Source organism: Elgaria multicarinata, chromosome 3, assembly GCF_023053635.1.
Source record: "Elgaria multicarinata webbii isolate HBS135686 ecotype San Diego chromosome 3, rElgMul1.1.pri, whole genome shotgun sequence".
In the NCBI taxonomy this organism is placed as follows: Eukaryota; Metazoa; Chordata; class Lepidosauria; order Squamata; family Anguidae; genus Elgaria; species Elgaria multicarinata.
The window spans coordinates 145,132,982-145,153,090 of NC_086173.1; the positions used below are offsets into that span (position 1 = coordinate 145,132,982).

At 47.2% G+C, this 20,109-nt stretch overlaps 1 protein-coding gene across 2 annotated transcripts in view; it reads right to left on the bottom strand.

Moving 5' to 3' along the window:
* The window catches only part of LOC134395940 (zinc finger protein 271-like), a 70,528-nt gene extending 55,087 nt beyond the window's left edge, over positions 1–15,441 (bottom strand). Inside the window, exons 1-5 of one of the 2 annotated variants that reach the window (XM_063122223.1) lie at positions 15,254–15,420; positions 11,722–11,834; positions 6,856–6,888; positions 5,575–6,246; positions 3,378–4,328 (exon numbers count right to left, since the gene is read on the bottom strand). In XM_063122223.1, coding sequence (XP_062978293.1) covers positions 3,787–4,328; positions 5,575–6,246; positions 6,856–6,888; positions 11,722–11,755 — 1,281 coding nt within the window. In that variant the 5' untranslated portion in view covers positions 11,756–11,834; positions 15,254–15,420 and the 3' untranslated portion in view covers positions 3,378–3,786. Of the gene's footprint in view, positions 1–3,377; positions 4,329–5,574; positions 6,247–6,855; positions 6,889–11,721; positions 11,835–15,253 lie in introns of those variants that run through there. The other variant, XM_063122224.1, reaches the window with a different exon arrangement.
* Positions 15,442–20,109: the final 4,668 nt, after the last annotated feature.

Below are 20,109 nucleotides of genomic sequence, written 5' to 3' on the forward strand. Positions count from 1 at the left end.
AAAGGCTTCTCCTCCTCCCTCAACCGGCACCACCACCAGCCATTCCAGCAGGCTGCAACAGAGAGATGAGAACAAGAGCAAGGCCAGTCCACCAGCCCGACAGAAAGACTATTTCTTTTTTTCTTCTTCCCTTCCCATCCCTTTTTCCTTGTGTGTTCTGTCTTTTTAAGACTGCATGCCCATGGACAGGCACTCTCGTTTTACTGATTACATGCAGGGCTGGCCCTACCATGAAGGGGTAAGAAGCAAACAGCAGGCAGGGGAAGATGGCAAGAGTGGCACTCTCCACCTCTAGGACCTCCTGCTTGGTCCTGGTGGCTGCCTGCAGGACCAAGAAGCAGCAGCTGCCCACTTACTCGCCCCCTCTCCGGGCCAGCCAGTTTTCTTTAGTATGGGCCCATGCGCTACCTGTAAAGTCTTTCTGCCTGCAGGAACTGCACAAGGTTGGGCAATTGTGAGACGCCCTGGAAGTTCCAGGATCGCAGTACTTTGCCAGATGCGCAGGGACTGCGTGGCTCCTGAAGGCAGAAAGACCTTGGTCATGGAACCGACCCGAGAGGAGGCAACCCTGGACTTAATCCTAGGTGGTGCTGCCCAGGACCTAGTACGAGATGTAAATATTGTTGAACCAATCGGTAACAGTGACCACAGTGCTATCAGATTCAATATATACTTAAGTGGGAAATTGCCCAGGAAATCCAACACATTCACACTCAACTTCAAAAGAGGAAACTTCTCTAAAATGAGGGAACTAGTGAAAAGAAAGTTGAAAGGGGGAATCAAGAGGGTTAAATCCTTGGGAAATGCATGGAGCTTACACAAAAGCACAATAACAGAAGCTCAACTAAAATGTATTCCACAGGTTAGAAAAGGTAGCACCAGGTCCAAGAGGTCACCAGCATGGTTAACAAGCAGTGTCAAAGAAGCTATTGTAGAAAAGAGAGCTTCTTTCAAAAGGAAGTCTTGCCCAAGTGAGGAAAATAAAAGGGAGCTCAAGCTGGCACAAAGGAGATGCAAGCAAGCAATAAGAGATGCAAAAAAGCATTTTGAAGAGCACATTGCTAATAATGTCAAGCCCAACAATAAAGAATTCTTTAAATATATCAGAAGCTGGAAACCAGCTAGGGAAGCAGTTGGACTGTTGGATGACAATGGAGTTAAGGGAGTACTAAAGGAGGATGGGGAAATTGCAGAGAAGCTGAATGAATTCTTTGCATCAGTGTTCACTGCAGAGGATACAGGACAGATGCCTGTGCCTGAACTGATGTTTTCAGGAAGGGAGTCTGAAGAACTGAGGCAAATAGTGGTGACAAAAGGTGAAGTTCTCACCCTTATGGACAAATTGAAAGCAAATAAATCACCAGGCCCAGATGGCAACCATCCTAGAGTTCTCAAAGAACTCAAATATGACATTGTGGACCTCCTCACAAAAATAGCCATCATGTCTACAGAGCTCAGAGGACTGGAAGATGGCCAATGTAACATCAATTTTCAAAAAGGGATCCAGGAAATTACATGGTTAGCTTGACATCTGTTCCAGGTAAATTGGTTGAAAGCATTATTAAATACAAAATTGGTAAGCATATAGAAGGGCAGGTCCTGCTGAAGAAGAATCAACATGGCTTCCCCAAAGGCAAGTCCTGTCTCACTAATCTACTAGAATTCTTTGAGTGTCAACAAACATGTAGACAGGGGTGATCCGCTGGACATTGTTTACTTGGATTTCCAAAAGGCTTTTGATAAAGTCCCCCACCAAAGACTCCTGAATAAACTTAGTAGACATGAAATAAGAGGAGAGGTCCTCTTATGGATCAGTAACTGGTTAAAGAACAGAAATCAGAGAGTAGGAATAAATAGTCAATTCTCCCAATGGAGGGAAGTAAATAGTGGGGTCCCACAGGGATCGGTATTGGGACCAATTCTTTTCAACTTGTTCATAAATGATCTGGAATTAGGAGTGAGCAGTGAAGTGGCCAAGTTTGCCGACGACAACAAATTATTTAGGGTTGTTAAAACACAAAGGGATTGTGTTTTAAAGGAACACAAAGGGATCTCTCCAAGCTGGGGGAGTGGACATCCAAATGGCAGATGCGGTTCAGTTGTAAGCAAGTGTAAGGTGATGCACGTTGGGGCAAAAACCCCAACTTCAAGTATAACCTGATGGGATCTGAGCCGGCGGTGACCAAACAAGAAAGAGATCTTGGGATTGTGGTGGACACAGCTCAATGAAAATGTCCACCCAGTGTGCAGCCGCTGTAAGGAAGGCAAGCTCCATTTTGGGCACTAGAAGAAAAGGAATTGAGAATAAAACGGCCAGTATCATACTGCCCTTATACAAAGCTATGGTGCGACCACACTTAGAATACTGTATACAGTTCTGGTCACCACACCTAAAAAAGGATATGATAGAGCTGGAAAAAGTGCAGAAAAGGGCAACTAAAATGATTAAGGGGCTGGAGCATCTCCCGTATGAGGGAAGGTTGAAATAAACAATCCCAGTTGGTGATTGTTTAGCTTGGGGAAAAAGGAGGCTAAGGGGAGACATGATAAAGGTGTTCAAAATTATGCATGGTGTGGAGAATGTGGACAGGGAGACATTTTTCTCCCTCACTCAAAATACTAGAACCCAGGGTCATCCCATGAAGCTGATTGGGGCGAGATCCAGCACAAATAGAAGGAAGTACTTCTTCACACAGCACATAATTAAATTATGGCTCATTACCACAGGATGTAGTGATGGCCACCAATTTGGATGGCTTTAAAAGGGGGTTGGATAAATTCCTGGAGGCAATATGCTATCAATGCCTACTAGCCCTGATGGTTGTGTGCTATCTCCGGTATTTGAGACAGTAAGCCTGTGTGCACCAGTTGCTGGGGAACATGGGTGGGAGGGTGCTGTTGCACCATGTCCTTCTTGTTCATCCCTGGCTGATGGCTAGTTGGCCGCTGTGTGAATAGAGTACTGCACTAGATGGACCCTAGGTCTGATCCAGCATGGCACCTATGTTCTTACAGGCAGCATGCAAAGCCATGCTAGGGAAAGTAAGCTGGCTGATCAGCAGGGTCTGGAGGCATGGTGTTTGTGTGTGTGTGTGTGTGTGTGTGTGAGTGTGAGAGAGAGAGAGAGAGAGAGAGAGAGAGAGAGAGAGAGAGAAGCTGCTTCTTGGGGTGGGGAGGAGGTAGATGTACAGGGTTCCGGCTTCAGGCCTGCCTTTGGCCAGGGCTGAATACCTGTTAGCCACTTCAAGGGCCCTTTTCGCTGAGGAACGTGATAGAAAACTTTAAATAAAATAATAAATGTAACTTCCTTGTGATATCCAGTTGACCTAGCACAGCAGTCCTTAAGGATCTTAAAGACACTATTGGCAAAACACATGTTGAACAATTGGGAACAACAGTGCAGCTTTATTACTTTTAAAAGATTACCTTCTTACAGGTACCTGGCAATGTGTTAAGTGTATCTTTTTTTTAAAAAAAAACTTTTACACTTGTACATCAAACACTGCATTCCTCTGGAAACAGGATGGAAGGAAAACTAACGTAGGTACACTAAAAAAAAAAAAAAAAACCCAATAAGAATACTCTAAATGTACATTGCTGGCAGCCATTTCCACAACGTTAACGTTGTGGGGAGACACACATAATGTGGTGAGAACACGTCCTAACTATGCAATAAGAAAGGCAATAAGAAAAGCAATATATGTTGTAACAAGAACAAAGAACGGCTGGAGGGATGGTTTTCACAATGAGACTACATATGCTGGGCCTCTTCATCTCTCCGTGGTTTCATTTCATCCGCTTCCTGGGAGAGACGTCTCCATTGCTAGTAGCAGACTGCTGGGAAGTGAACGCAAGGCTGGAAGGGGAGGGGCAGGGCAGCTCTTGACCATTGGAGGAGGTGCCCCCTGTATGCATCATGCTAGGGCCTGGGAAGTCGTAATACTGCGAAGGGTACGGTGGGCTGTATGACGTTCTACCCCGTATGTCTTTCATAACTTCCAGTATGCCCTGCAATACACTCGTCTGGCTGCTCAGCTGCTCCTTCAGAGTTTGATCGCTCGATTCCAGCGCGCTGACGAGCCGGCCAATGTCCTCCGCGCTCTGCTCCATCTCGTCTTTGCGGGCAGCGAGATCCTCCTTGTAAGCACGCTCAAAAGAAGCCACCTCTTTGTGCGTGAGGTCGGACAGTGTCCGGACAAGTTCGCTGGTGGCCTGGGAGGTGACTTCCATGAGCTCCTTCAAGGTGTCCCCCCTCCGCTTTCTCTGCCGGCAACGAAGGTTCCGCATCCGCTCGGCGGCGGTCAACGGCCGAGGGCGCAGGTTGGGCGCTGGAGGAACAGACACCAGGAAATGAGCTAAATAAAACAATGCATCATGACATTTCGAACAGACTGAAAGGGTATACTCCGCACAAAAAATCCAGATTTCATACCAATGCAAGCCTATTCGTGTGAAGAGAGCAGACAAAATCTGCAACCTGAAGGCATGACTGAAATTATGCAGGTGGTCAAACCTTTGCCTATCTTGAACAACGTTATGACCTGGTTCGGACGACACAGCAGCCCACTGTGGCTTAATTTACCCACAGGGGTTGTCGCATCAAGCTCGGCGCCTGTGGGCACCACTTTTGCATGGCCTCAATTGGCGCCTGGCTTTCTGTGGCCTGTTGGGTTGTGCAAACCCAAGCAGCAGGGGGTGTCTGAGGCTTTGGCAACCCTCAAACAAGTCCTGCTGCCTTGATTCACATGACACAACAAGCCACGGTAAGCAGGGCGCCATGCAAAAATGGTGCCTGCGGGTGCCTGGTACAACGCAACAGCCCTCACGGACAAATTAAGCCATAGAGGGCTGTCATGTCGTGCCAATAGATCCATTCTGTTAGGCAGAGAACTCAAGCTCCATCTCCTAACCTGTGCAATCCTGCTCAGCCTTTCTTGGACTTCTGAAATTTCACCAGATGTTGTTCCAGTCTTCAAGTACTCTCTTTCAAATGAAAAGGGCTAGAGCAGGGGTGGGGAACCTCAGGCTTGTGGATCAAATCCTGCCCTTCCAAGGTCCCAATTAAGCCCTCCAGGGTTCCCAGATTCCACCCCCCCCCAACTACCATTTGTTTGGTGTTTTTCCAGTTTTAGTGCAGTTTTCCCTCCATTCTGAAAGGTTGAAATGCCTCTCCTAGGGTTTAGTTACAGGCAGCGTGAGGAAAGGAGCAATCAGCCACCAAGTCAAAATAGGCTGGTGTTTTGGCTATAGCCCTTTTGGCCTTTTGCCCCCAAGAGCTTCTCCGGAACTGAATCCAGGCCTTGGGCTGAAAGGAATTCCCTATCTTTGGGGTGGGGGGAGCAAGATATTTGATTTCCACCCCAAACCCCTCGATGAAATCTGTGGCTCTAATGACAACAACCCATTGCTCTGTGCTCAAAGATAGGAACACCTCATTAACGCACCCCTCTCCCTGCCCCAAAACTATCCAAAGAAAGAGGGCTCAGAAGTCCGTGGGTGGCTGGAACAACAAGACGACATTCTAAAAAAGCCCTTCCCCATCACAGACACCCTGCAGGTCCACACAAAACTCACCGGAAATGGAATCATTGGATGGCAAAGGATCTGTGGGCGTGCCAGGGCCAGCACTCCCATCCATGGATATATCAGAGTTTGCTGCTGGAGACGCCACTTGGTTTTCCATGTTGGCTTCGCTGTGCTGTGATCCAGCCGATTCAGGCAACAGTAAACAGTCCCCGTCCGGCTCTTCAAAAGTCCCCTTGTCACTCTTTCCTACTGACAAAGGCGGCTCATAGGGATCCTGCGTTTCCCTGTGCTCCCGGCGTCGACGGTCCACAGGCGGCCTTGAATTGCTCCCTGAGAGCCGTGGGACAACCAGGTTTTGCTTGATGCAAAGAAATCGATTGAGTTCTTCATAATATGGCCACACGCGCCGCCCGTGACCAGCGTTGCTGTTCCCATCCACGATCTCCTTGAAGCCACGGCGGAGCACCTTGGCCCGTTCGCGGCATTGCTCCCAATCCCTGTTGTACCCCCGGGCTCGCATCTCGTCCGCTATCCACTGGAACTGGGCAACGGTGCGATAGTTGGACGCCAGGGCACTCTGGACAGCATCGTCGCCCCACACCTGGATGAAGGCCCGGGTCTCCTCGTCAGTCCAAACGGGCTGCCGCCTCGATTTCGTGGCGGAGGAAGAGCCCTGCGAAGAAGCTGCCATTGTGCCATGATTCGGCATCGGCACCGTCTCTGGAAGGGTATCAGATAACATGGTGTGCTCCAGGGATGACACGGTGATACTGGCAGCAGGAAATTTTTTAAAATGGCAGCAGGAAACCTTTCAATGGATTTGGGTGCAGTAAAAGGAGCACTAGTGGGGAGGGGGGGCGTAACAAAGAAGCTCCTAACGATAGAGTGCGGATAGAGAGATGGGACGCTCTGTACAATGCACTCTATGATCACGCTGGCAACTCCCCCGCTGAGACATGTGCATCTCACACAAACGTTACGAGAGACACGCATCTCGCATCTTTGTTCCCGCAAGTTGGCCTGCAAAGAAAACACGTGTAACCTCAAGAACATGACACGGGAGTTTGCATTCCGACATGCGAAAGAAAAGATACGTGACAACGGTGCCATACACGTGTCTAGCGTAACGTGTGAAGCAGACTTAATGTTCCATCCCTCCTTAATCTCCACTATTCTAAGACCCTCACCGGACCAAAAAAAAAATTAAAATTAAAAAGTTAAGTAAATTGTGCATAAACTATTCCAATCACATAATTGTTTAAGAGCAGATTCCGAGATTCACTTGCCTTTAACCTCACCTGATTGACATGCAAAAGAAGAATTACTCACCTGTGTAGCTGCCATCTGTTGAAATGTAGGCCGCTCAAGGAGAAAAGAAAAACAGACAAAATTAGAGGCAAAGACTTAAGAGCCAGAGGAACATACAGGTGGGAGAATACGAGGGGCCGTGGCTCAGTGGGATAAAGCACCTGCTTTGCATGCAGAAAGTCCCAGGTTCTATCCCCGGCATCTCCAGGTGTCTGAAACCCTGGAGTGCCGCTGCCAGTCAGTGTTGATAATACTGAACTAGATAGAACACGGGGCTGATTCAGTATAAGGCAGCTTCCTACGTTACTGTGACCAAATGTCATGAAGAAAGGGGCAATCAGCCACTCAGTTCACAGAGCAACCACCCCATGAAACTATGAAGGTTGGAAACATGCCTCTTAAAATAAACAAAACAAGATTCTTGAGAATTCAGATTTTATACCACTTATCCAACGAAACCAAAGTTAATGAACACAAACAACCGAGGCTCTTTAGAAATGAAGCAAAGTAAAAAGTCTAGCTAGAATGTGGTGGTAGGGATTTTCCTGCATAACTGGAATTCTGAATTCAGTGCCAGAAAGGAGTCACAGTATACGGTTTGCTTGGCTGAGCAAACTCGGAAGTATTCCTCAATCCAAACACACACTCTTCTGTTCGTGAGCAGGTGCCATGACACTTGACTGACTGAAATCCAATTCACACACACACACCTCCTAATGAGGTACCATGATATTAAGCTCTTCTTCCTGAGAATTGTGGGCTCACTCCATTTTAAAGGGAATAGACTTCTGTTGATGGTAGGCAACAGGCAGTAGCTGCTCATTTATGAAACGTAAGCACCTCCTTCTGCCCCTACAGATAACCAGGAAGGGAAACTCCAAGGTTGTATATTTCTCCATCTACCCCAACCCCACCTTTGTAAACCATCTATGGACCACAACGCCTTACTGACAATCATGAGGGTACCCGAGACATGATAGCACTCTTCAAATACTTGAAAAGTTGTCACACAGAGGAGGGCCAGGATCTCTTCTCGATCATCCCAGAGTGCAGGACAAGGAATAATGGGCTCAAGTTACAGGAAGCTAGATTCCGGCTGGACATCAGGAAAAACTTCCTGACTGTTAGAGCAGCACGACAATGGAAGCAGTTACCTAGGGAGGTTGTGGGCTCTCCCACACTAGAGGCATTCAAGAGGCAGCTGGACAACCATCTGTCAGGGATGCTTTAGGGTGGATTCCTGCACTGAGCGGGGGGTTGGCCTTATAGGCCCCTTCCAACTCTACTATTCTATGATTCTATGATGACTAACGCAGATGCACAGAATAAAAAAAAATGTTGTGGATGTGTAACTTCTATGGACTTATTTTCAAGGCTGCCTTCAAGCATACTCATTCTAAACTCACCTTTGCTCTGCAGTCCTAAGAAAAGCAACTTCTCAGATGCTACCATCACGGGTCATTCATCATGTAATGCAGGACTGGGCAACTTCTAGTCCTCCAGATATTTTGGCCTACAACTCCCAGCAGCCCTAACCAGCATAGCCAATGGATCATGAGAGTTGAAGGCCAAAGCATCTGTAGGGCCTCCAGTTGAACACCCCTGCAGAGAAATGGCTCTGTCCCCTTTCTATGTGCACCAGTAGGGTCTGCCTCCCTTGCTAACAAATGGGAGCAGACTCCCCTTCCCAGCACCTGTCAGAAGGGGGAGTTCACATATGGGAAAGCAGCTGACACTAGAACAAATAGGAAGGGGTCTAACATTCTGATGGCCTTCTCATGAAGGCTAGAGTCATTCTTTAAAATGGGGGCGGGAGAGAAAACACTCTCAGTTTGTCTCCCATGTTCTCCATTAAGACTTTTACTGAGATTGCAGAGATTTAGTTCAGGGCTTAAACTGAACTGTACAAACAGTGCAGGTGTGTAGGAAAAAAACAGTTGCAGCAAAACAACAACGAAAAAGGGAAAGGTTCTCTGCCATGGTGGACAGCTGCTGAGTTTTGAAGTTTCATCTTATTCTCAAATGAGCACATGTGAACCTTAAGCAGGCCTACCAGAAGCAAAGCTAAAGAGTTCCAAGTTGAAAGCTGAGGAAAGAGAAACGTAGGACAGAATACTGACAGGTATGAATCTCACTTGCTGTGGGAGAGAGAGAGATAGCTAGAGGCTGGTGTTTGCTCCCTATCAGGGAGAACAAGAAGGGTCAAAATGTTTCAGCCAACATCATTGAATGGCATTTAGACCTTGGTTGAAGAAGAAAAAAAAGCGCTTCTAAACGAAGTGAGAGTCAGTGTGGTGTAGTGGCTAAGGTGTTGGACTGGGAGTCGGGAGATCTGGGTTCTAGTCCCCACTCGGCCATGGAAACCCACTGGGTGACTTTGGGCCAGTCACAGACTCTCAGCCCAATCTATCTCACAGGATTGTTGTTGTGAGGATAACATGGAGAGGAGGATTATGTACGCTGCCTTAGGTTCCTTGGAGGAAAAAAGGTGGGATATAAATGCAATAAAAAAGTGCTCTAGCTGCTCGAGTCTCAGTCATCATACCTGAATAGATGCTGGGCAAACAGATGCCATCTGCCTTGATCTAGTGGTAAAGTTTTATTCCTTGCATGAAAGTTACCTTCAAGATGTTGGCAATAAAGGACAAAATTCTTTTAAAAAGTAAAAATATGTTATTATTTTAGTCTTTGCTGGGCAAATCTTCAGTGTAATCCTCAGGGTGATGGGGAAGAATGCAATGTGGTTTATTGCCCGGTCAGGACAAATGGTTAGAGGAACCAAAGGATGCAAGCAGGGTACAACTCCGGCTGCTATGCAGAAGCCAGGAGCTGCAGTAGCCAAGGATACCCAAGTATAAGAAACATGGGGGCCTGAAAAAGGGGCATTCACTTCTGCCTCTTTAAAAAGGGGGGTGACATATTCCACCCATCAGCAGATCATTGGGATTTGCCATCCACTTTAAAAGTGCCTAAAGTAGGGGAGCACAACTGAGCCACGCACCCTTGCCAAAAGTGCTGCTGAATTTGCTACGACAGCATAAAAGCACAGTGATTCTGCAAGGAAACATGGTACATGGGGGAGCGTGCGCCTTGTTTGCGAGGAGATGCACACTCCCTGAATGCCCTATTTCTTGCAAAATTGCAATGCTTTCTGCCACCACCTCAACTTTGGCGGCGGTAGGGAGACCGCAAAAATGGCACTGTATTTACTGTGTAGTTTTAGGGAATCAAGTGGGACCCTCCCCTCTCAAAGTGATTTCAACAGGTCAGGCAGGTTCCAACAAGTTAAAGAGATGCTTCAGCATCCTGTTGATTAGCGGTGCTCCTGTTCTCCAAACTCTTCCAATACGTTCCATGAAATTGACTCTTAGAAGTTAGAATTCATAGGGGCCACAAGATAGTAAATCCAGCCTCATGCCTTGAACCCCCTAGACTTAAATCAGCATTAGACCTTATAGACACTTATTCAGTGTCACACAGGGAAGTGACAGACCCATATCTGGGTTTGGTCCACCGTTAATCCATCTGTGCCTCCCTCTGAAATATTCCTCTCTTTCGCCGTTCTGTCCAGCTATTGGCTAAATGGGCAGCCCAAGATGAAACAATGGTTTAGAGGCTGGAAAGTTTTCCCACTCACAGGCAAAGTCCATATTTGTGTGGTCAAGGGGTGAAGTGGTGGTGGTGGGGTCAAAAGTGCAGTAGATTCTATCCATGAAGATGGCAGATCCATAGCAAGCAAGTGAGCAGTCAGAACACAGCACCCCAGGGAGCTGGATATGGAAAGGCTATTAGACCAGGGCCACCATGCCTGTGTTTCACATCGCTTCCATTTAACAAGGTGGAGCACAAGAAGTCATACTAAGTGCAACTGTTACAGTGCAGTTATTGTGCAAACAGATCTTGCTAGCATACAGAGTATGCCAGAGCCACGGCTCCTGGCATCGCCTCCTTCTGTACCGCACCTGGGCAGGATACCAGCACATTCTGAATGTTGGCACAATATGGGTTGCAGGGACTTGAATGCGCATAGGCAGGGCTTGCAAAGCTTCAGCTGCCTGAGCTCCAAGAAATATAATGGTGGCACCCCTGAATTAAATAAAGCACTGAACCTCCCCGCTCCTCTGCGCCCCTAAGATCTAGTGCCAACTCCCAGCAACTCAAGGGTCCCTTCCAGGAAATCTGAAAGCATTCTCCAGCCCTTCACACCAGAGCTCATGCAACAAATTTATTTATTTATTTATTACATTTATATACCGCCGCATAGCCGAAGCTCTCTGGGCGGTTTACAAAGAAAAGCACATGGTACACATGCACATGGGGGCAGGGTACACCATCAGCTTTGGGGCAACCTGAGTACACTCTAATTCAAGGGATCTGATGCATCGTTTCACTTTGTCCAATTTCTGCACTTCATGCTGTCAGAATTCTTTGGGATGTATTGATCCCCTGCCAATGCACATGGCTGGCAGGGATCTTTTAGTCCAAGAACAGATTGTGTAGTCTTTATGGCTGGCTCTATCATTTCAGAGAAGGGGAGCCTGGGAGATGGTTCCTGTCTTTTCCCTACAGATACATTTCCAATGCTCTCAGTTTCTTGCTACAGCATTAAATCAGGAGTGTGGGAAGCTGTCATGGAAACGCACCCCTTGAGACCATCCTTTTAGACTGAAGAGCTTGGAGTGACCCAGCAAATAACAAAGTGAGGAAGAACCAGTCAGGGCACCAACCTGAACTCACTGAAACAGTGGCTTATACTTACAACAGGTCAGCCGGGGGTGGTCACAGCAGAAGGCCCATATCTACTGCAGGAACAATTTCTAAACACTCCAATGCAATGTAAGCATTCCAAGTCCTGAGACTTCACAGTGTCAAGGAAGAGATCCTTACCCAGGGAAGCCACATCCTCGCCATTCTCCTCCATGATCTCACTTGAAGCCCTTTCTCACTTCCCCACCTCCCACTCCGAGCTTGTAGCCAAGTCCTCAAGAAGTGTCCGGTCCCTGCAAGAGACAACAGAAAAGACCAGTTAAAAAAAAACCTCCGACCCAGCCGCCATAACAAGGCATAAGTGGTGGAATCAATATCACCATGAAACCTCGTAGAAACGTGAGTCGAGTTTAGGTGGGAATAGGGAACTCACTCCCTTTGACATAAATACAAAAGCAGGAGGCACTACACCACCTAAGAAATGAAGGCTGCAGTCCTAAACACGCTTACCTGGGAATACGGACCACTGAAGATAGTATAACTGGCAACACAAGCCTGGGCTGGAACTAGTTGTGACTGTGACACATGATTGTCAGCAGGGCGTTGTCTGTTAAAGCTTTTGCCACAAACAAATTAGCCTCCAAGGACTGTTAAACTGCTAAGCACCTTCCTAAGTATTGAGAATAAAACTGCCAGTATCGTACTGCCTTTACACAAATCTATAGTGTGAATACGCTTAGAATACTGTGTACAGTTCTGGTCACCACACCTAAAAAACGGATATTATAGAGCTGCAAAAAGTGCAGAAAAGGGCAACTAAAATGATCAAGGGGCTGGAGCATCTCCCCGATGAGGGAAGGTTACATCAGCTGTCCCAGGTTTAGCTTGGAGAAGAGGAGGCTAAGGGGAGACATGATAGAAGCTGACAAATAGAAGGAAGTACTTCTTCAGACAGCACATAGTTAAATTATGGAATTCACTACCACAAGATGTAGCGATGACCACCAATCTGGATGGCTTTAAAAGGGGGTTGGATAAATTCCTGGAGGCGAAGGCCATCAATGGCTACTAGCCCTGATGGTTGTGTGCTATCTCCAGTATTCGAGGCAGTAAGCCTGTGTGCACCAGTTGCTGGAGAACATGGGTGGGAGGGTGCTGTTGCACCATGTCCTGGCTTGTTGATCCCTGGCCAATGGCTGGTTAGCCACTGTGTAAACAGAGTGCTGGACTAAATGAACCCTTGGTCTGGTCCACCATGGCACTTATGTTCTTAAGTATGGGTTCTATTTACAACTAGCAACACAACAGTAGCAATGTTAAAACTTTATGGGTGCAATCCTAGGTGTGTTTAGAAAAAAAAGTCTTACAATTCTTAGCATTGCCAGCCAGCTATGCTGGCTGGAGAATGCAGGTAGTTATAGGGCTTCTTTCTGTCTAAACATGTATAGGATTGGATCTTTATACTAATTTCTTAGAATTATCAAAGGCCCTCTAAAATGCAGATATTCACAAGTGCATAATACATGAAATGCACATGAGAATAGGAGATATGCAGAGATGCCATATAGTTTAATAAAAAGAAAAGTATGAGGACAATGACAATTGTTCCTGGTTGAGTTTAATTTTTTCCTTGCTTCATATTTTGCCAAGTCTGATTTATGTATTCTGACTCCTATGATGACCTAAACCTCGCCTCTGCTTATATTACAATACACATTACAATATAATCCTCACTTGAGCAATCAGCTGTTTTATAAATATTACAGTCTCAGCATATAAACGTAACCTGTCATCAGCCAGTAATGCAATAAAAACAGTGTATGTTTTGGCCTGCTCAGTGCCAACACACCTCACGTCTCCTGCTATAAAGTCCTGCTTATCTAGTACCAGTCAACAGATATGACCCTAATAAAGCTATCTGTGTTTCTCTTAATTCCTTTAATGCTAGTCTGTTGAAGTCACATAAAAGAAACAGGCTCTGATGTTCATCAAAACTTTACCTACATCGGGGCTTTTCTTTCCCTATTTAAAGCAATGCGTCTTTTATTCCCACCCACTCGCCATACCCAGAACTCTCAAGTGCTTTTTCCCATTTCAGCTAAGGGGGATTCTAAAATTAACATCTCTTACAGAGCAAAGTTCTGGGGCAATCTGATCTCTCAGACAAAGATACACTTTTAGTCTCAGTTAATTCAGTATTTAGGTCTCTTTTCATATCAGGCTGTATTACTAGTTAAGAAGCCTTTAGAATCAAATCTTCTTTCTAGGATACCCTAGAACTTTTTGTATTCTTGCTGCTGCCAGCTGATGTGACTACGTTCATCTCTGCTATGAACTCCCTAGACAGGCAACCTTAAGCAAGCCATATTTTCTCAGCTTCACTCACCAACCCCAATCTATAATGAGAAAAAAATAAGACTGACCTACACTAATCAGTTCACTGATGCAAGGATGTCTGTGCTATCACCCAAGAACTGTTTTGCAAATGGCCACAGTTAACAAGGCAATTCTCACCATCTGTACTTTCTATATTTCCATTGCCTCTGATCTCACTGATTACAATCCCCCTCATAGTCTATACCTGTAACTCAACATGGCACTTCAGGCATGTACCTGCTGTAACACTTCATGCACGCTTTTGCCATAACAAAAGGGTTAGTCTTTATAGTGCCACAACAAGACACTTTACAGGGCTGCCGTAAGGATCCCTTGAAGATCCGTGCGAGCGTTATGGGCTGTATCCAATATTAGCCTGATTTAGAGTAGATCCACTGAAATGGATGGGACTTCAAATTAGACACGACTAACTTAACTCCTACTTGTTTGAATGGATCTCTAAGTAAGACGAACACTGCACACTAACCAATGGCCTGGTTCAGACAACACGCTAAACCATGCTACTTAACCACAAAACGGTTAAGGGAATGCATTGCATTCCCTTAACCATTCTGTGGTTAAGCAGCACGGTTTAGCGTGTTGCCTGAACCAGGCCAATGTGAGCCTCGCTTTTGAACCCCAGTGCCAGGCTCGGAAAGTCCGTTTTGCAGCCCAGGGCTTTTTCTCATCTCTGCGTAGCGGACAGTGGAGCCAATAACCAGGGGAAAAACATGATGCCAGGGCATGCAACCATTGCAACGGTTATTATGACTCACCCCCCACTCTTCCTTCCCCCCCCCCCCCCACGCGCGAGAGGAGAGAGAGGAAGAGAAGATGCGCCTCTAAAAGCCGGAAGTGGCTGCTGCGGTACCAAAACACACACACACACACAGCCCCCATCCTGGGGGGCTCCCTCGTTCCTTCCTCCCTGCAAACCCTCTCCCACTTCCAAGCCCCGGTTGTCACTCTGAATAAACATAACCTGTCCTCTGTACTTTGTCTGTCACAGAGCCATCGAAGGAAAAAAAGAGAGCAGGTGGGTGGGGGGAGAGGGGAAGAGGTCGGTTCCCCTCCCCTCCCTCCTTTCTTAAGGCCCCCCCTCCACGCCAGGACAACCCGGCTCCTCCCAAAGAGACAAAGGCGAGCCCACCGCAGGGCCTCCCTGCTCACAGCCCCATATTGCCCTGGACGGCCTCGCCTTCCAACCCCACCGATGTCCTGCACTTTCCTACGAATCGTTTGGGGAGCGGGGAAGGGTGCCGCTTCTCCCTCTTCTCTCTCACCCACTCTCCCCCCCCCCCAACCCCGGTCAAAACAAACACAACATAAAACTTGCCCGCCGCGATCTCCTTCGCCTGATCAGGGCTCAATGGCCGCAGCAAAGTCTGGAGCCGGATCCAGCCCCCTCCCCCAGGCAGAAGTCCCCTCCTCGGGCGGCAGCAGGGAGAGCGCTCGGCAGCCGAGGCCTCTTCTCGGGTGGCAACCAATCCCAATATGGTGGCCGAGCAGCTGCCGAGACCGGATGCTGTCGGCGATTCGGGCTTGGGAACAAAGAAAGGGCGCGAGAGAGGAAGCCGGAGGGGGAGCTTCCCTTCCACATGATCAGAGCCCCCTGGTGGTCACAGCCCAGGAGACAACAAGGCAACACAATGAGAGAACACACACACACACACACACACACACACACACACACACACACACACACACACACACACACACACACACACACACGCGCGCGCACATCGCTTGCTCTTGCTAGATGGGTGTCAGGATGGTTGTGGCACAATTCTTCAAAAAGCTTCCGCTATGGAGTGGTACAGAAATGTAATAAATAAAGAAATAAAAAAGCACACCATCTTTAAATATATATATCAACTGACTAGTGGGAGCACTGATCCATTTAGTTTTCACAGCAAGAATACTGGGGTGGGTTGCCATTACCTTCCCCAGGGATCGTATTTAGTCTGACCTCTCTGCCATGACCTTCCCGTCTTGGGTGTCCCTTCACGGTTTAGCTCATGGCATCCTTGAGGTGCTCAAGCTCCAGCACCACGACAAGGTAACGACAGACATGACCTTGGGGGAGCTAGGGGTGGCGATGGCCAACAGAAAGCTCTGGCATGAGCTGGTCCATGAAGTCATGAAGAGTCGGAAGCGACTGAACGAATAAACAACAAAAGTGGGAGCACTATGCAGGAAAAACAGCAGAGAAGCTTGTGGCATCTTTAGGGCACAATCCCATGCAAGTTTAGACAGGGGGGGAAAGTCCTACATAAGAACTGTAAGAAGAGCCCTGCTAGATCAGACCAGGAGGGAATCTACACAGCGTACTGAAGGCGCACACAAGCGCCTTCAGTGCGCCCCCAAAACGATTGTGTAGATCCTGCCTGAAGAGACGCAGGAAGAGGCGGAGGAGGAGCCGGCTGGGGAATCCGGCCACGTCCTTGCTGCCGCCGCCCACTTCCCTGCCGGCCTCGTGCTGGTAAGTAAGGTAAGCAGAGCCACGGCAGCGGCAGCGGAGAAGGGGCTGCTTGGCCCGGACCGGCGGAGCTGCTGCTGCTGCTGCTAGTGGAGGGAGGGAGGGAGGCGGCCCGGGCCAGGTCTCCTCGCTGCGCTTCGGGGGGCTTTGACCGGGGGCAGCAGGAGGCCGGCGGGGAGGTGGGCAGCGGCGGCGGCAAGGACGCAGCCGGATTCCCAAGCCGGCTCCTCCTCCGCCTCTTCCTGCGTCTCTTCAGGCAGGATCTACACAATCGTTTTGGGGGCGCACTGAAGGTGCTTGTGTACGCCTTCAGTACGCTGTGTAGATTCCCTCCAAGGCTCCATCTAGACTACTTCAGCACTCTGTTCACACAGTGGCCAACCAGCTGTTTGTTAGGGAACCACAATCGGGTCAGGGGTACAACAGCATCCTCTCACCATTGATAGGCTTCTCCTCCAGGAATTTAGCCAGCCATGCTGGGAGTCATAGGACTTTTTTTTCTGACTAAGCAGGAATTGGATTGAGCCCTAAAAGACACATTTATTATGGCATACTTGTTTACAAACCTGCCTCGTGTGGCGCAGAGCGGTAAAGCAGCAGTTTCTGCAGCTGAAACTCTCCCCATGGCCTGAGTTCGATCCCAGCGGAAGCTGGTTTCAGGCAGCTGGCTCGGGTCGACTCAGCCTTCCATCCTCCTGAGGTTGGTAAAATGAGTACCCAGTTAGCTGTGGGAAAGGTCATAACGTCCGGGGAAGGCAACGGCAAACCACCCCGCTATAAGGCCTGCCAAGAAAACGTCAGCGAAAGCTGGCATCCCTCCAAGAGTCAGTAATGACTCAGTGCTTGCACGAGAGGTTCCTTTCTTTCCTTGTTTACAAATCTTAAATTATAACAATATCATTCATTCTATCAACTGATTGGTGTAAGTGTAAGGCTTTTTGTGCTACAATGGAAAAACACTTGTGGCACCCCAAAGAGTAACACTTTTGTTGTGGCATGTGTTTTCATCAGCCACCTATCTCCACTTGTTTCTTCCCATACTTTCAGATCAGAGAATCAGCAGATACTGTTCTCCATGATACTGTTCTCACCATTTGAGGTAAGGCTGGTGGCTAATGACGATTGGGCTTTTTCAGTGGTGGCACCCTGGCTTTGGAATGTTCTCAGAGAGGCTCACCTGACAGCCCCTCTGATGAATGTCTGGTACCAGGCAAAGACCTTTTATTATTTTCCCAGGCATTCTATTTTATGTTATTGATTCATTCAAGTTTCCCAGAGCAGCTTATAATCAACATCATAAACATAAGAACTTAAGAAGAGCCCTACTGGATCAGATCAAGGGTCAATCTAGTCCAGCACTCTGTTCACACAGTGGCCAACCAGCTGCCCACAGAAAACCCACAAACAGGACATGAGTACAATAGCACTCTCCTGCCCATGTTCCCCAGCATCTGGTGTATATATGTATACTGCCTTGGATACTGGAGGTAGGTCATAGCCATCAGGACTAGTAGCCATTGATAGCCTTCTCAAAGGAATATCTTATGCATATTTTTTGTAAAACTAAAAACAGCAAAAAGCAATTCCCACTCCACATCTCTTACGCAACCAAGCCCAGGGGTGCGCAGCCTAATTGGCCCCAAGGGATACATGTGATGCTGGCTCGGGGTGGGGTGGGGTGAGGGGCCACATGCACATGTGTGCATGCACACACACGTATACAGACATGTACACAATGCTTGTGATACAAATAGATCTTTTCTCTCTCCTAGCAGTGGCAGGGAAAGGCCCATCTGTATGAGGATCTCTGGGGGAGGGAAAGAAAAATACAGACAGTGGGGAAATTGGCAACAGCAGTGGTGGTAGTAGTGGATTTAGTGCAATAGCTGGGCCAGGGCAGCTATGTACCTTTGACCTAGCCTGGCAAACAGTTCAGGAGAACTCAAAAAAGCTTGCACAAACTTTCATGGGATTTTGTATTTATAAAGGTATTGCCTAACTGTGTATTTTGGATGTTATTCCTGGATTTTGGATCTTACAAAATGAATGTGGGTCTTGGATTTCTCTTGACAACTGACTTTCTGTGCAGAATCTCCAACCGTTTACCGCCCTAGTTTGCATATGACAATGATAAGTTGTGAAACCCATTACGCATCTTTTCTTTCAGGGGTCCCAGGCTTTCAGATAAGGTGTAATTTTTTTACATCTCAAACATCTCCTCCCTGACCATATAGACAAACAGTCAAAGGTGATTCCTGGGCCCCTTATCAAGATCTTTGCCAACAAGACTTCCACAGGGTAATGAGCTCATTTATTTGCCTGGTTCAAGATATGAGCTCATTAACTGAAACAGCATTTGGAAGATGCATTCATTCCGATCACTAGCCTGGATATGAGAACCATAGCTAATGTAGGTAGCCAACTGGAACCCAGGTTGGTTTGATTAGATTCTAAGCTCCCAGTCTTCAAGACAAATTATTTGGGTACTGTGGAGGGTCACTGGAAAAGGCCACAAATGACACATTAATCTTTGAGGATCTTGTCAGAAGCAGGGTGCTTAAGAATTCTACCTCTGCATGGGAATACTGATAGTCACTACAATATATCAGCCGTTTGTGCCCAGACCATTAAATACAGGAAAACTGAATGTTTTGGGCCATTTGCTACAGCTTTCAGTTCTTTCAGTTCCTTTGTATGTTTTGGGACAGTCTATATTGAAGTCACCATTTTCACACATGGGTAGAAACAAGCAAACGAACAACAAAATGCAAATACCCATGAGTCTTTTTCACTGGGTATTTTGTAAATTAAAATATGCCTGTTGACACAGACAATTGCTTAAACAAATTTAGCTGTGAATCCACTTGATCATGTAGACCGCATTTAACCAGTTTGTTAACCAAATATCATAGAGGAACTTTGTCACATGCTTTGCTGAAGTCAAAATAAATGGTGTCCACAGCATTCCCACAATCCTCTAAGCTAGAAGTAACCCAGTTAAAAAGAAATGAATAGAGTGGATGTGGAGATTTGTTCTGGACAGATTCATGCTGGCTTCTACTTATCACTACATTGCTAGCAAGACACTTGGAGACTGACTACTTTCTAATCTGTTCTACTATCTCCCCTAGTGACAAAATCAGATTGACCTGACTGTAGTTTTTCTGATCACATCAGCCTAGCCTAGCTTTCCCCAACCCCCCACCCCAGATGTGTTGGAGTTTGACTGCAACATGTTGGCTGAGGGAAGATGAGAGTTGCAGCACAAACATCTGAAGCATTGATGACAAGGGTTGGGGAAATGCTGCCCTAGCAGGAGACAGTAAAGTGCAGCTGAATAATTTTTAATTGCAGCTATTCTGTATTGTAGACAACCAGATCCATTGAGAAATTAAATGTCTTTGATAGGCCTTAAAGGCACAATCCTAGACAGAAAGAAGTCCCATAACTTCCAGCATTCCCCAGCCAGCCATGGTCACTGGGAGATGATGGAAGTTGTAGGATATTTTTCTGTCTAAACATGCACAGGATTAAGTGGAGGCTGGCAGCTCCAATTTAGGTGAAGCTGTGTATCCAATCTGGGTTTCAGTCAGAACCGGCCAGAACTCTAAAGGAGCTATTCAAGGTGCTGAACCCTATCCCCAAACTAGGCACAACACCTTGGATAGCTCCTTTAGAGTTCTGACTGAAACCCAGCATGGATACACGGCTCC